Source organism: Amblyomma mixtum, chromosome 7, assembly GCF_055824585.1.
Source record: "Amblyomma mixtum isolate Tamu chromosome 7, ASM5582458v1, whole genome shotgun sequence".
Taxonomy (NCBI): domain Eukaryota; kingdom Metazoa; phylum Arthropoda; class Arachnida; order Ixodida; family Ixodidae; genus Amblyomma; species Amblyomma mixtum.
Genome location: NC_143018.1, coordinates 145338238 through 145354233, shown reverse-complemented (window position 1 = coordinate 145354233; position 15996 = coordinate 145338238). Strand labels below are relative to the sequence as shown.

The following is a 15996-nucleotide window of genomic DNA, read 5'->3' as shown; positions in this document are numbered from 1 at the left end:
CTTTCGGAGATTTATGCAAGAAATTTTAAATTACGTGTTCTTACTTTCCCCACACGCAAAGAAGTGCGCTGACGATAGAATGGCATTCTTCTGGGCTAGTCGCTGTCACAATTATCACTGTTTTCCGTGGTTCGGTTGACACCAGTTAAGGTGGCCTTATGCACGTTCTTTCAGTATTACGCTCCTATTTGTCATGCTCAGAGGTTTCTTCCCCCCCCCCCCCCCCCCCCCCCCTCACCTCTGACCTCTGTGTACACACTCCATTCCTTTCAACATTTTTTCATTAAAGCCGAAACTCAGCGATGTGTTCTGCCTCTCCTTACCTGCTGGCTCTCAGGCTCGCCCTACGAATAGCACCGATGACAGCTTAAAGAAGAAATTGAAGTTTCTTGGTTCATATTACCGAAGGACCAACTCAGCCTGGAAGTGAAGTGATTTCTGATTTCTACGCGCTTTCCGGACACAACGGCAAAGCTTAACCTGCGTAGGGCGCACTGGTACTTTCTTTTCTTAAAAATAATTTAGAAATTAATTGCTCTCGCTGCCACACATAAAAAAACTAATTTCTTACACTGTTATATTACTAGACCAGACAATTATTTTTTATTAAACATTTCTCGAAAAGGTAAACCGTTTAGTGTAAATCCGTTAGACTAATTTAGCTACTTTCATGACGGTATTTTAATGTATTAATTTAATTACTATCATTCTGAGTCCTGGCCGGCCGTGAGTGGTGTTCGTGGCTTCAAGCACTCCGTAGGAAAGAGAGCAGTGAAACTGAGCAGTTGCAACAGGGCGCTGCTAAAGCTTGCTGTTAGGATCGTTGTCCCGGGGTCTTCCGATGTTGATTTCTTTCCGCGCGCTATCGGTTTGGCAAGGCACTTCTTTGCATTAAATGAATATGGTGATATCTGGTGGCGGCGGCAGGCATGCGCTCCGCTTACATTATGACTTTAATGCTGCCACTCGGTTCAGTTCTTTCGTTGTACTTTGCACTCGCTCCGTGCTTGATAATCGGCTGCATGCCTACACACTGCAACACCATGGCGGGCAAAATGAGCTATTGACGACATTAAGCATTGTGGGCGGGGCGCAGGCTCTTCGCGGGGCAGCCCTGGCCTGGACCACAACCACCTGACGAGCGGCGCGCCCAGGAGACCCGAGGACTCGCCCAGCGCCTTCGTGGGTAGTGCTGAGAACCTCGTGGGACGGGTGAGTGCCCAGCCCCAGATGTGCCTGAATGCGCGCGCCTGGTTAACCATGCAGCAATGCCTCGTGTATTACGTACGGTACACACTGTATAAATGTGACGAATTTTCATTTAAGATCTGATCTGTACATGAATTATTCTGAAAACATTGAAGATGATTTTCACCAGTTTATGTGGATTAACGTCCCAATGCGACTCATACTACGAGGAACGTCGTAGTGAAGGGCTTCGAATCATTGCGACCACCTGGAGTTGTCCAACATGCACCTATATCGCAAAATACACGAGCCTCCAGCATTGACCCTTCATCGAAACGCGACCACTGCGGCCTGGATCGAACCTGCGTTTTCGGGACATAGGGGAAACGAAGGTTCCGGAAGTATCGAAAGTTAGGATCCTCGGCATGTGGATCCAAAGCAACCGTCGTATTGATCACACGATCAGACAGCAAGCAAATACCACAGCACAGATCACCAGGATGATTGCAAGAATTTCCAACGGAAGAAGAGGTATGAAGGAGGAAGACACATGTAAGCTAGTACAGGCCCTCGTGGTCAGTAGGATCTTATACGGCGTCCCCTACCAAACACCGCTCTAGCAAGAAAAGGAGCAGTTAGAGGCAATTCTTAGAAAAGCATACAAATGCGCTCTCGGACTGCCGGTCAACAGTTCGACGGAGAAATTCCTTAAACTTGGCATAAACAACACAGTACAAGAACATATCGATGCCCACCTTCTCGCGCAGAAAACAAGACTGATGCTGTCCGAAACAGGCAGAAACACGCTGCGGTTGCTGGGCATGAAGGATGCTTTGAAAGAAATCAATAGCACAGCGAGCGTTCCAAATGAAATTAGGAGGATCATTGAGATCAGTCCGATTCCAAAAAAGCATGCATCCAGATATACATAAGGCGAGAAGAAAGGCAATATCCGAATTCCACGAAAGAAGCTTCGCCGGGGCAAAAGACGTATTTACGTTGACGCAACAACATACAGACACCGACACGGCTCGGTAGCCAGCGTGGTGGATCCTCCGGAAAATCTCCGGAAAATCAGCTGCGCTTCGATAAAAACCATCATCCTCGAGGCTGAGGAAGCAGCCATTGCACTCGCCATCACCCAGCAGAGTGACGAGCCCCATGCACGCATCATTACAGACTCGTAAGAGGCGTGCAGAAGGTACAGCAGTGGACGCATATCCACTTAAGCCATTCACATACTCAAGGCGAGGACAATCACCTTTACGAGAAGCTTCATCATGTGGACACCAGGCCATGAGGCTGTCAAAGGGAACACCAATGTGCGGACGCCAACGCCCGAGCATACGCCAACCGGGAGGCGCGCACAGAAGGGGAACTGGACGCAGTCACTAGACTGTATGGAGCCATCTTAGAACACCAACGAGCCCTGCGGAGGACCTACCCTCCTCCCCACAAAGACCTTAGCAGAGAGCAGTCGGTTGCCTGGAGACAACTGCAGACTATTAAATACCCCAATCTCAGTTTACTCAGCAAAATATATCCTTCCACATATGACAACAAATGCCCGCTATGCGGTGAACACCCAACGCTTTACCACGTTACATGGGCCTGTCAGAAAATGCAGGCAGCGCCGATAAACAACACACCAACACCGGAGCTGTCCAGCTCGAAGCCTGAAGAGCAGCCCAAGCTGATCAACAGTGCTCGCAAGACTGCAAAGGCCGCTGGGGCCCTGGACTGAGGGCTCCACCTATGCTGCGAGGGAGAACCCTTGTAGTACAATAATTTTTTTCATTCATTCATTCATTCATTCATTCATTCATTCATTCATTCATTCATTCATTCATTCATTCATTCATTCATTCATTCGGGTCAGCCTCCGAACACCATAAGCACTGAGCCACCGCGGCGGCTCAAAATACTGGGAAACCTTTTTTTTTTGGTCATTTCCAAAACAACAATTTAAAAACAGAGAACTGCGCAGGGAAGAGAGAGAGAAAAAGTAATAGAGGAAAGGCTGGGCGCTAGAGGAGAGGGATGAGGGGTGCGTTAAAGGAAAAGAGGAAGTGGAAAAATGTGGTCCGTAGAAAGCACGACAAGCAATCACACAGGCGCTGAAAGTCACAGGCCGCCTCAGGTGAAGCCTGCACACCTTGATGGCTGCGTATTGGTATGAAACTAGCGTACTATATTCAGCTCCGTCTTCCTGCATTGCCCTGTCATCGCAAAATCGCCCATCTCATCATTCCTTATATCATAAATTTTGTCACACCTTTAATCAAGAAGCTACACCTCACACACGCGCTCGTCGAATTTCCCGTAAGTCACCCTAATGCAGTGTATACCTCGGAAATCCACCTTCGTTGTCGACCGAAGGTTGTTAGCAGAGGTGTCACGCTTTTGACGGGTGTCCACCGAGATATGTGAGACAGTTGCTGCGTAATTTCCTTTCCTCAAATACAATTTTTATTTTCTTCATTACGGCCCCCTCTTTCTTCTCTCACTCCCATTTCCTCCTTTCCTGTGCGGTGCGGTTCGGGTGTCCACCGAGATGACAGAGAACTACTGCGCCATTTCCTTTCCTCAAAAAGGGTTGCGTTCAAAAGGCAAGGCATCGAATAGGTGGTGGCGTTCCGTGGACTCTCTGGCAGCGCTACAACGCGCTGTCGCGTTCCACTCCTAAAGGCGAAGTTTAAGCGTCATTCATTAGCAGTTAATTAGTAGTTAGCGATTAATCTGTAATTAACCAACAATTAGCAACGTGTCATTACTTAGTAATTAGTCAGCAATTATGTGTGCCGTCATCCAGTGGTGAGGTCACCAGTGCCACAGAGGCAGTCAAAGTGGTGCGGAAAACGCCTTCGCCTCTACGCACTTTAGACAGTCAAAATGCCTCTGAATTTTTACGTCTTTTTCCTCGAAACAGCCCGATACTGGAATGGCTTTCCATCCGAAGTGACTAGTCACCAACGTGAGTCACTTTGAAACCGCCATCGAATATCTGTATTCATGTTAATATCTGTTTGTTTGCCCAGCCCTCATCTCTTGTTGACCCTTGAGGAATAAGTAAATAAATAATAAATAAAACACTTCGATCGTCCTCCATCCCTAACACAAGGCAGTCAGGTAGCGCAGACGTTCCACTGGGAAGAATGTCTGCTTGCTGTTGCGGCTGATAATGTGGATGACAACATAAGACATCCCGGCTTCATCTCGGAAAGATGAGGCTGGAGGAGGCGCTGTGCCAGCCACTGCAGAGCTTCAAGCACTGGATTGAGCACGTCCAGCAACTGCAGCTGGTGTGTGCGAGCCGAAAAGCAGCACACGCATGGTGTTCACGACTGTCTTCAGCATTGCAATTTCTTGCTCGTCTTTGACTTAGGCCGATTCCTGACCTACTGCCCGAACTACAGTAGGCCAAGCACACTGCGACAACCGTCCCTGCTTCGCCAGTCATATGGCCCCCGTTACTTAGAGTCGTGTACGGATGGTGATGAGAAGTTGCAGAAATTCCTGGACGGTCCTTTCCATTGGTCACTAGGCTCTGAGATGGCCTTTGAAGAGGGCGGCGACGTCGTCACATCTTAGCGGCGGCTTGTGTCTGTGTGAAATTGTTTCTTGTCATTTTTTTAAGTATCGCCGGTTGCCTTTTCAGGCGAGGACATTGAGGCAGCGCCATGAGGGCCGCGGCAATAGGCACACTTTAGGACTGTTCGCCGCTGTGTGGCTGAGAACACCGTGGACACACGATGGAGAAAATGCACACCCTAATCACATGCCTCATCTTCATGCATTTCCGGCAATGGAAAGGGTTCGGGACGAAAGGTTTAACCACGTGCCGAAATTGCCCAACCTTCACGTACAGCCCACTTTGAAGGTCAGCTTTGCCCTCCCAAGGCGCTGAGCTTGCAGTATTGCTACACCGTCGGCAGCTGGTTGGATCAAAATGGGCAGATCTTAGTCGCTGATGACTACGTCGTAGATGACGCGTTTTGTAGCGCCGCTGTCCTAAGGGCATGGGAACGAACGCTGATGACGCCGAGCGCGTTCCGGTCCATGGCATCAATGGCGACGACATTCTTATAACTATTCACCCTCAAGTCTTCAGTTGCTCCCGGAACGCGAGCCTACTGATGTGGTTGAGACTTTCGGTACTCTCTGGCGCAAACAGAACAGTATGGGCCGATAATCTTCGCTCCGTGGTACCTGACAGGCCGCCATTTTAAACTGAACCTGGCAAAGTTTAGCACACGAATGTGCATAATAACCGCCTGTTCTTCAGGGTAGAGAATTCCAAGAGAGGGCAAGTGTAGCGGGGAGCGGCAGAAAGTTAGGTGGGCGGATGAGATTAAGTTTGCGAGGATACGGGGGCCGCAGCTGGCAAAGGACAGGGTTAAAGACATGGGACACGCCTTTGACCTGCAGTGGGTGTAGTCAGGCTATGGTGACGATGATTTAAAAAAAACAGTGGCTCTGGAAAAGTTGAGCTGGAGCCAACGGACTAGGTCATTTATTGTTCGCGCGATTGCCTGTACTAGCAATATGTCGGCTGTGAGTGCACGGCTGTTTCTTCATGTGGACGTGGCGAGGCGTCCTCAGGCAAATAAACCCACTCGACAATGCAGAAACATGAACACTGGTCTGGTATAATCTGCGAAAACCATAAATTGCACAGGACGTTGTGCGATCCGGACGGTTTGCATTTTTTTTTACACGAAAGCTGTAAGAGGCAGCCTTGGACAAGCCAATTGGCGGGTACAGCAGAAGCCTTGCATCGCCTCTACTCTCTCCCGGGAAGAGAGTGAAAGCCAGAATCGAGAGCCGCTACTTTCTACGACACCCGCCGAGCGGAGCTCAGCGTTGGGTAGGAGAATGAAAACCGATTTAGTCGCAGCTGGCGTAGCGTGGGATAATCCGCCACAGTGGTTCAGTGGTTAGGGCACTGGGTATATTAACCGTAAGAGTCTTACGTTGCCATAGTTGCCAGGTGGGCAGGGTTGTCAGGTTTGGCTACTTTGCGCCAAAATGGCTACTTGCGGGACCTCTCGGCAACAAAAATTTGACCTTGGCTTCTTTTGACATTGAAGTTAGGACTGAATATGGACGTCTGTTTTCGACAATGGTCCTAGTGCATCTTTTCGTGAGTGAGTCAGATCGGCACTCCTGAACACCATTAATCTGTGGTGCCTGCCCTATAGTTGAAAATTTACTTGAAACCATGTCCTAGACTTAAAATCCTTCTCTCTCCTGTGTTTCCTTAGTGTTCATCGTGCTTGTTTTCCCAGGACTGAGTCCGAAATCTCAACTCCGCTATGCAATATTGATATGCAGGTTTACTTAGAACCAGCAATAAGAAATGTCTAATCTCCATTCACTAAATACACCTCACCTAAATTGGGAATTGAGTGACCATGTACTTAGCTGATATACCTTGTTTCTTCAATTGATTACTGGTTCAGAGCGCGTTGATCGACCGCACATGTCAGTCCGACAGCCACTTGTATGTTGCTGAGAATTACAGTCGTGGTTAAAATGTTTCAGGGCACATTGTTTCTTTTTAGCCGATTAGTAGGGAATGGGGACTACCAAAAAGTTTTGAAACGTGATGGCGAAGGCTCTTCGTATCGTACAGCGATATAGAGCTTGAGGGGAGCAATAAGTATCCCAGTATACGGCTGAAAAGCAACCCATGTGACCTGAAAAAATTTGAACAAGGCTGCGCTTTCTATGCCTTCCATACATAGGAACTGTGCGTGGTGATCAGTCTATCCTTTAGAAAAGGTGACAAAAGATTACAGGAGAAAAACGGAAAAAGAAATAGGCGCATCATATCATGTCCTTCTATAAGAGCAGTGAAGAAATTTCGTGCAAAAAACAATACCAGTCATGCCATGATATATGGGAGTTAAAAACTATGGTTGTGGCTTAGGAACACAAATTATTTCTCCTCTGGAGAGAAGAAAATCTCTTTTGGCTACTTTTCCCACACTTTCTCTCCCTTCAGGAATTCTTCGCGCGTTTCGGTGCTTCTATCCCATGATGCTCATGCATTTCCTTTCTTTTGATTAGGGATGCTTTTATGCTTCAAAGCTATTCGCAACCACTGTTACCCTGCGTCCTACAAAAATTATAAACTTTTTGATCTTTTGCTTACGCTTTTCTGCAATCTTGGCGCTATTCTTGGAAACGTTTGACACTTCGGCCGCACGTTGGCTACTTTTCGGCTACTTTCGCGATTTTTGTGGCTCTTTTTAGAGTTTAGGACCTCGCAAGCCTGCGTACGACTAGGGCTTACGTTTAATATGCAGCGGACATGAAAAAAGGAACGAGCGTTATTGGTTCTGAAAAAGGGGCTTGGCTGGGTGGGTATTATTTCTCAATTTCTATACAAGCACTTCACTTTGCTTGACATTGATGACACTTTTCGTCTCAGGAACTCAGAAGGTCTCATTAATTTTCCAGCCAGCGATGTGCTGCTCCAAAAGCTAATTTTGCCTCTCAGTTGATGTTGAAGAGCTGTTTTATTCTATTCCACAGACAGAGCTGATTGATGCAGTTATTAGGAAGGATTGAAAGCTTGGGAGGGGTGATTTTTCAGTATGCTTTCAGGGTCTCCGCAGAGAATTTTGTTGTTTTGATTTGGTTTTACATCTCCTCCATTTTATCAGTATTAGCGACAAGTTGTTTGTTCAAATCAGCGGTGTTTGCACAGTATCTTGCATAGCTCTATTACGCGATTAAATCTTTTTAAAGCAGTTTGACAAACTTGTAGAAGTGTGCCTTACATAAGAAATTAGTGTACTTAAGTGTTTTAGAAATGCTGACGACTTCATTGCCACTGTGGCTGTCTGCAACGAAGGTGAAAAGCCTGACCACCAGCGATTTAAAAAGAGCTAGTTGGTTTTTCATTATTGTAGGAGAGTGCTTAACTTCAGAACGGACAAAATAGACGAAACTGCGAACTGTGCTTGGTGACTCGTGTTTCGTCTGTTTTCTCAGTTCTGAAGTTCAGCCCTACCCTATAACTATAACAAGAAAATTCTGAAGATGTTAAAAGTTCCACAAACCTTTGCCAGTTGCTTGGTTGGACAAATGTTCACCAATGAAGTTTTGTTGAACGGGTGTCTCCAGTTTCTGGAAATGTCCGTGTTTTCAAGAGAGGAATAAGCCGGGCTAGTTGGTACATCATTTGAATAGAAACAGCGCATTAGACGGGACCTCTTCTCCCTTCTTGGTCCCGTCTAATGCGCTGTTTCTATTCAAATGTCTGTACTTTGGCAAGGGGTACAGTTGTTGGATGTACCGGCGTTGCACAAAAAAGGATATTTTAGCTTTTCAATCGGCTCATTCAAATCTGGTTAAGCGGGGAATCGCGAACACACGCCTGCGCGGTGCTCTTGAAAGGTCGTGCAATCAAAAAACGGCGGAGAACATGCATCAACAGGTGGTGCGATTGACCAAGAAAGGTCTCTCTTGGGAAACTGTGGCTGTTGTGGTGGAATGCTGATAAACAAGATAAGAACACGTTAACGCTCAGTCATGACAGATAATAAGATAATAAGATAATGACTGATAATAAGATAATAGCGGTAAAAGTTTGAGGCGCACAGCCATACCTTACGTGCATCAGATTTCACACCAGCTGAATGAAGTCAGATGGAAGTGCGGCGTGCACGTTTTGTTCACCGTACCCGAGAACCTTGTACGCGTGTGTAAAGCCGTAAATGAGGAAAAGAAGTCAGCCTGTTCTATTAGCCACGAACTCAAGTTTGTGGCTTGCAAAACTGCATGGTTTATACTGCATTCCGGCTGGAAGTGCAGTAAAAAGGAAGTGCAGTGTCCCCTGGATCCCTGGGTGGAGGCCGGGCCTGCCGAGGAAGGCGTGTCCCGAAACGTCCATCTCGGCACTCATCACGCTCTGTCTCACCAGTGGGCATGTCCTCGTCATGTGATGAGCTTGAGGATGATGGGGATGCCATCTATGTCGCGCAGGCAGCGCGAGCGGCGTTTCCACGATCTGCAGGTGGCGGCACTTGGGACTTGCGTTCTCCGGGTCTGCAGCTGGTTGCGATTGTTTCCAAGGCTACGTGCAAAGGCATGCGATGTAGGGAAGCCGCTCGCCGTCATTTTCCCTTTTCACGATGGATAACATGAAGTGACATACCCGGGTTTCCTTGGGAGGGTCAGTTACGGCTGTCCTTGGCAATCTTCGCCATGTGCTGTTCCCACAGGGGCTTGCTGTCGCCGCCGCCACCGTGGTTGCCCCGGTCGAGGGAATCCGCGTTCTAAACCACTTAGGCTAAGGGATGGGGGGAGGGCAGCATCCCGATCTTAACAGCGTGCGTCTGTCGTCGTGCACAGCGCTTTTTAGTTGCATTCGGCATTACACTCGCACAGAGGCTGCACGACAGGAGCAGAGAAAAGTGCCGAATGCTGCGGCTTCCCCGCTGCATATGGGAGGGTGTATGTCGAACATACATTCCTTTCGGATCGCAGAACTCTTCGCAGATGCAAGCCTCTGGCAAAACCCAACGCGACTCGAATGTTTCTCTCCCCGCACCGGCGAATAGTCTAGCCGTCTAAATGAGTGCTTCAAGATAATAGTGCATCATTTAGCACTTAGTGTACGGGCGCCAAGTCGGTCAGGAATGGGACAATTGCTAGAATTGCAGCGTGCTCTGAGGTTTGCATAGTTGTGCGCAAACAGTACTACTGGTTTGCTTGGCATAAAAAGAAAGGTGAGCTCTCCATACCTTAAACATTGTCTCACTCTTGCTCACAAATTGTAGTTTTTCGCGTTTACACGCTACGATAATACTGCAATAAGCGCCGGTGATGATATCGCCTGCTTAAGAAACGCTTCGCGTAGGACAGGCGCCTCCCGCTAATGGTATCAGCTTCTTCTGATGTCACCAGTACTTGGTTTTAAATCGATTTACCTATAAATATGTTCGGACACTGCTTGCATTAATGAAAACAGCCGAATTTGTGGCCCACAGTCGACGCCGACGCTGGCTACCTTCAGCAAATGCTCTGCAGACCGTGTCACGTCGGCACTTCTCCTTTATTGTACGCGCGTCTTAGGATGTTGGCAGTCACCGCTTTAAGGTCCCTGTAGCCAAAACTACGCTCTTCGTCAATTTGCATGCTCCACAACATAGGAATTTGCTGTCCGCAATCGCCGAAATCGCGCACACGTGTCGTGCGGACACGCTTGGCCTCGTCACAAAAGAGGCCGGCGGTCTGCCGCCGACCGAAATTCAAGAATCTGGAAAAAGTTCACAGTTGATTAATATTAAAGTGGGAAAATATCAAATGCAACCGCTCGTTTTGCTCTTTTCGATGCGGATATGGTACACACAAACGCAGTTTTTCCGGTTGTCGCCTCACCGGGCGTGAAGCTTTCGCTCTGCCGCACAAGCCCACCCCCAGCTTCATCCCTCACCATAGCGCAGGCTGCACACTGGCGACAACTACAAACCCGGACTGCTCCATACCCAATACTGCTGCATGCCCGATACCCAGACCAATTCCCGTCATCCTGCAAACTTTGCGGCAAACCAGGAGACTTCTTACACACTCTCCTCACATGCCTCACCTTCCCTCATCCCCCATCACCAACCGCGACGGAGTCTCACTAGGAGTCTCTTCTGACCAGCTGGCCCACTCAAGACTAGCGCCGGATCATATCCAGCGCTCACCGAAGGATTGGCTCCAGGGGCTATCCTTCGCGTTGTAAGCGTGCCTCCTCCTCACATTGAGGGGGCACCCATGTGCCATGTAGGGGCTTCACCCCCACGACTTACATCACTGGCAATAAACGTTTTCACCACCACCACCAGGCGACGGCGACGAGCGGCAGCGTCGCGCGGTGTTTTCTGCCCGTGTCGCGCGTGCCTCGCCGTTCCGCTTCTATGCGCGGGCACAGATTGAAAGCACAATTTCTCTGATGCACCCACTTCGCGTATGTCACCGTGGCTAGCTTATCAGGTCCAATAGATTTAAAATTTGAAAATTTCATGCAATGTTATATCAACTAGCCCCGCCACACTCTACTGGTTCCCACTAAACTCAATCTTTGTGCTACCATGATACGCAGTCGTTGGTCGTGCTGGCGCCGTCGTCGGCATGGCGTGAGAGATCGGTTTGTCAGCAAATGCATCTGTGTAACGACCCGGCCACCGACCGTCGATCGGTGTCACATCGGCCTAGTGTGAGCGGGCTTTACATATACCGAGGCGAAACTACTTTACTGTTATCGCTTTTGCAGCACCAGTCTCATTCATATATCAGGGACGACTGCTACTGCGATCGCCCGCGAATGTACAGGGGAGGAGAGACCTCGCTGCCCGCATCGCATCTACGATAGCAGACGACGTTGCTACGTGTATGCCCTAGTGACGTCACGAGAGCATTCAATATGGCGTTAGCTGCCGGTGGGAAGAGTTTCTGGGTCTCAATTTCGATTGCATTTCTTTTTACATGTAAGACGTGTTCAGGGCAGCCATGTTTTAAAAATTGAATCATGGGCTCTTTTATTAGTCATGGAAGTGCAAAACTGCATTATAAAGAACGACCATGTCCTGGCTCCTTTAATCTTCCCGCTTTTTAATGCAAAAACATTGCTATAGTCGGATACAACTTAAGTCTGCAGTGAAGCTCCACCCACATTCAGCCTCTGCGCACAGAATTCCTCCACGACGAAAAAGTAGTGCGCTGCTTAAACGTTTTTTATTACCTAAACAAGAAGCCTATCACAAGAAAAAGAATTACGAGCTCTATTATTTTGATACGTGGGTTGTTTGATATAGTCAAACATTAAAAAGCTGATTTCGTTCACTGTTGCGATTGGCCAGCGGAGTAATACAGGACGCCGCGGACCGCGGCCCAGTGTTAGCAACTGCTGTTTTTTTAAGTTGTATCCCACTATAGTCACTTTGCGAGTAATGCCAGCGGCGTGTGTGTGTAGTCGCACATGGTACACAAAATTACAATAAAAAGGGTTGCGTCATTAAGCGGCCTTATGACCAAGCCGAGCACAGCCAGTTCAGGCAATCCTAAACACGTCGTTCTTCTATATATACCTGCCAGTGGCCGACCTCCATGTGACTCCATTCATATGGCGTCATCTGTGCCAAAATTTTGACGCAACCATTTGTGGTACAGCGTTCCCGGTGGGGTATCTTACAGGTGTCCTCCTACCGGCCAGAAACGTGGAGGCTAACGAAAGAGCTTCAGCTTAAGTAAAGGACAACGCAGCGAGCTGTGCAAAGAAAAGTGATAGCTGTAACTTTAAGAGACAGGAAGCGGCAAAGTGGGTGAGGGAACAAAGGCGGGTTAATGACATAAAACGGTAAATCGGTTTTTGAGGAAAGGAAATGGCGCTGCTCGAAAGGTGACCTCTGCCTCGGCCGCAGGTTCTGCACGAACAAGGCCTGGGCAAGTACTGCGACGCGGACTTCGTGAGGGCCACGCAGCGCGAGCTGGCTGAAGCCTTCAACCTGACCCAGGAGGAGATGGACCGGGCCGCGCACGAGATACTGCAGGCCGAGCGCCGACGCAGCATGCCGCAGCTGCACCGGCCGGGAGGACAAGACTACGGTACGGCTCCCGCCTGTCTTCGCGATGCTGTGTGGGTCTCAGAACAGCCTTCTACAAAGAATAGTACATGCATCGGTCGACTGGCCGGCATTAATGTCCGCCGGCGTTTCGCTGATCTGAGAAATTGTGCGAGATTTGTGAGAATCAAGTTCTGAACACTATGGATCCTTAGCTGTGACTGCAGATAATTTCCGGTATTGGTGTACTGTCATTTATTCTGTGCCTGTTTTTTTCATTAGTGTGTAACTTCCGCAGTGCCTTTGGTAAATCGCGCTTATATTTTCCATTATTCTCCTATAGAAACGATAACTATTTTTGAGCGCAGCTTATTGCTGTAGGGCGAAAAAGGGGAATCGTTACTTGAATGAAACATGAGTGGTTGTATGGAGTAAAACAGGTTGGCTGATCGAAAGATGTCTAGGAGTGACCGATGATGCGGTCCCTTCGTGGAAGCATCGCAGGATGTAGAACTGCCAGGCGAAAGACCTGCTGCGGCCAGCTGCCGGATTCTTATTGGTTTAAAGGTTGGGCAGGTCTCCAGTTGATGCTATATGTCGGCTGTGTTGACATGATGGACACCTGCGGCGGGGAAAAAAGCCTCAGAAGGGAAGCCAGTTCCGAGCGCAAAGCGGAGAGATGCTCCGAAGCGTCGGCACTGCGGAGTACTACTAGAGTTCACAAAAGCACGTCTACAGCGCTTGAGGTGATCCCTTCTCGTCAATAGCAGGGTGGGTGCATCCTAATCGTAGAGATGTGCGGTGACGAGGAGTGGGTGGCTAAGCGGGTCGCAGAATACGCGTGGGTTTGTGAACTTAGGAGTGTCATAGGAATGCTCTTTACCAGAGAGATCAAACAGTTCTACGTGGAGCACGAGCGCCTTCTGAATTGCAGGCAGTAATGCGTCGGTAACGTTTGCACTTCGTTGCAGCTGCCACAACGAGTCCCACCGACGAGAACACAGCCAGGCCCGTTGAGCTGCCGGTGGTGGCCACGTCGCCCACAGAGAACAGGAGCCCCCCCGCTGATCAGCGCTCCGTGCCCGCCGCCGCAACGTCTCCGACTCGACCCCAGTCGCCAGGACAGCCATCGGCCAACGGCAAGACTGGAGGCTTCAGGGACACGCCCTTATAGCGGCGGCGACTTCCAGCGACGGCCATCCAAATAGCCATTGCGTGACAATGACACTGTCCCCCCACGCGTCCACGAGCGACGCTTCCTCACGTGCTCTGGAGCACAGATTTCGCGGCGGAGACCATCACAGGAGCCGTGCCCGCATGCCGTCAGGGTGGCGCACCACTTTTCATCGGCGCGCTGCTGTTTTCGGACACCTTATGCGGGCGCTACGCTTCCTTTTTGTCGCTACTCTTCAATGGTGCCTCGCGTTGCTCAGCATAGAAGACCCAGTACATCATCAGCCTGTCCTGAATCGGTCTTGTCCCGTGGCGGTATACGTCACAGAGCCAGCGCCTTTGTACCACTTCCGTTGAACGGACGAACTTGATAAATACATCGCAAGCACATTACGAGACTACCTTCGTTAGCCCTATGTCTGATTCAGGATTCTCCGTGGATGGGTGCAACACGTGTATCCCTGGCCATGCCGGTGAAACGGACTTTAGCATCGAATGACTGTCTTTGGTTGCTTTTTGTCTACGAGACGTCGCCTCCAAAAAGGGAATGTGTTCTTTGGACAGAGAACGTGATGCTCGACAGCCCGAGTGCAAGTGTAGCATGAAAAAAGTAACCCTCTCCTTTGCGCGCGCTTAGCCTTTTCAAGCCCCCGCTAGTCCCACCTTAGCTGTCCCTTCGGGGCCGTGTACATAGGTGTACAGTCATCAGAAGGGTCTTCTCAGAAGCCGACCTGTCGTGTGAACAATCCAGTGCCTTTTTCTCTCTCTATCTTACTCACTTTTTCTCCGTAGAACAGCCGGGGCTGTAGGACTTGGTTTCGGCTGCATTTCAAAAGGTTGTGTGCCCCGGCGAGCACTTGAAGCCACCCGCTTTCTTCGTCTTTTTACGGCTGCCGACGCCGTTTGGCCACGAAAGCCGGTGAAGTGTGGTTGACATGGACACTGCGCGCAGGAGCGGACTGCTGTGACGTCATCCGGGAGGAGGTCTTTGCTACGGCATGCGCTACGAGTCCCGGATGCTTCTGGCTGCAGGTGAGACGCTTTCCTCTGCGCCAGATATGAAAATTTGACATTGACAAGAACTAAGTTGCATTACAAAACTCCTGCAAGTGTAACAAAATTGTGCTTGCGAATTGCTGCTCATGAGAAGTGATGACAATACAGTACAATAGAGTTCAAAAATAATCTAATTACATTTAAATTGTTTTTCTGATCTTTCGCACATGCACATAGCGGCATGAGCCACAACCATGACACATGACTGGTTTCTTAACTGAATGTACCGGAGAAGCAGCCGATCTTTAGTTCTGGCGTGGAAAACGGCTACTGGCTTTGCCGGCACATAGAGCAAGGCTTTTTGCACGAGTAGTGGGGCGTTTGTAATAGCACATTGCAAGTAAACCAGAGATTCTACAAAATTACTGTTCGCACACGAATTCGTAGGATTACTAAAAGATAAATCTAATTTATTTATTTAATTCTTTCAACAAGTACAAATCGGCCAGGTGGGTAATACTGTACGGGGGACAAACAGAAAGTTGCGAAAGCACTGCGAACAAATGCAAAATCTTTTATGTACTTCTCAAGTGGTGTTCAACGCCAGTGTACATTCGTCATTGCAGCTTGACTACGTGTCTTGCGTTCGCTGCAAATGACTTGTGCACGAATCTTTTATTTTTCGAAAGGTGACTACACCAAAAACATTTAGTGATAAAAATAAGGAAATTTTAAAATTGGTTCTGGATTTGGGCTTAGGATCAGCAGCACACGTTGTTCATTCGCCATGGAGATGCGCGGTCAGGAAGGCGAGCTGGTCGAAGAGGTTGGTGTTACTCACTTGAAGAAAAGATTGCAAGGTATTGAATGTGATCTATATACGTTGTTTTCATTATTTTGTACTGCTTTTTGCTGGTGCTGGTGGATATAAAGTGCAAAGAAAATTAAATTGACAACATTTACACTAGAGCGTGTCACTTTTCACCCGATGTGGCGGTGCGAGCGGCGGACGTAATGCACTCGCGGCAGGCCTGCTGTTAAAAGCTCTCGCGAGTACACACCATAAGGCCATCATAGG

The 15996-nt window shown here is 48.8% G+C and overlaps 1 protein-coding gene across 10 annotated transcripts in view; it reads left to right on the top strand.

Annotated features, from left to right (window-relative positions):
• The window catches only part of LOC149337784 (muscle calcium channel subunit alpha-1-like), a 615266-nt gene that overhangs the window by 590271 nt on the left and 8999 nt on the right, over positions 1–15996 (top strand). For all 10 annotated transcript variants that reach the window (XM_089553522.1, XM_089553521.1, XM_089553520.1 and 7 more), the window contains 3 exons: positions 1097–1212; positions 12609–12792; positions 13721–14954. In XM_089553522.1, the coding sequence (XP_089409648.1) occupies positions 1097–1212; positions 12609–12792; positions 13721–13923 (503 nt within the window). In that variant the 3' untranslated portion in view covers positions 13924–14954. The remainder of the gene's footprint in view (positions 1–1096; positions 1213–12608; positions 12793–13720; positions 14955–15996) is intronic.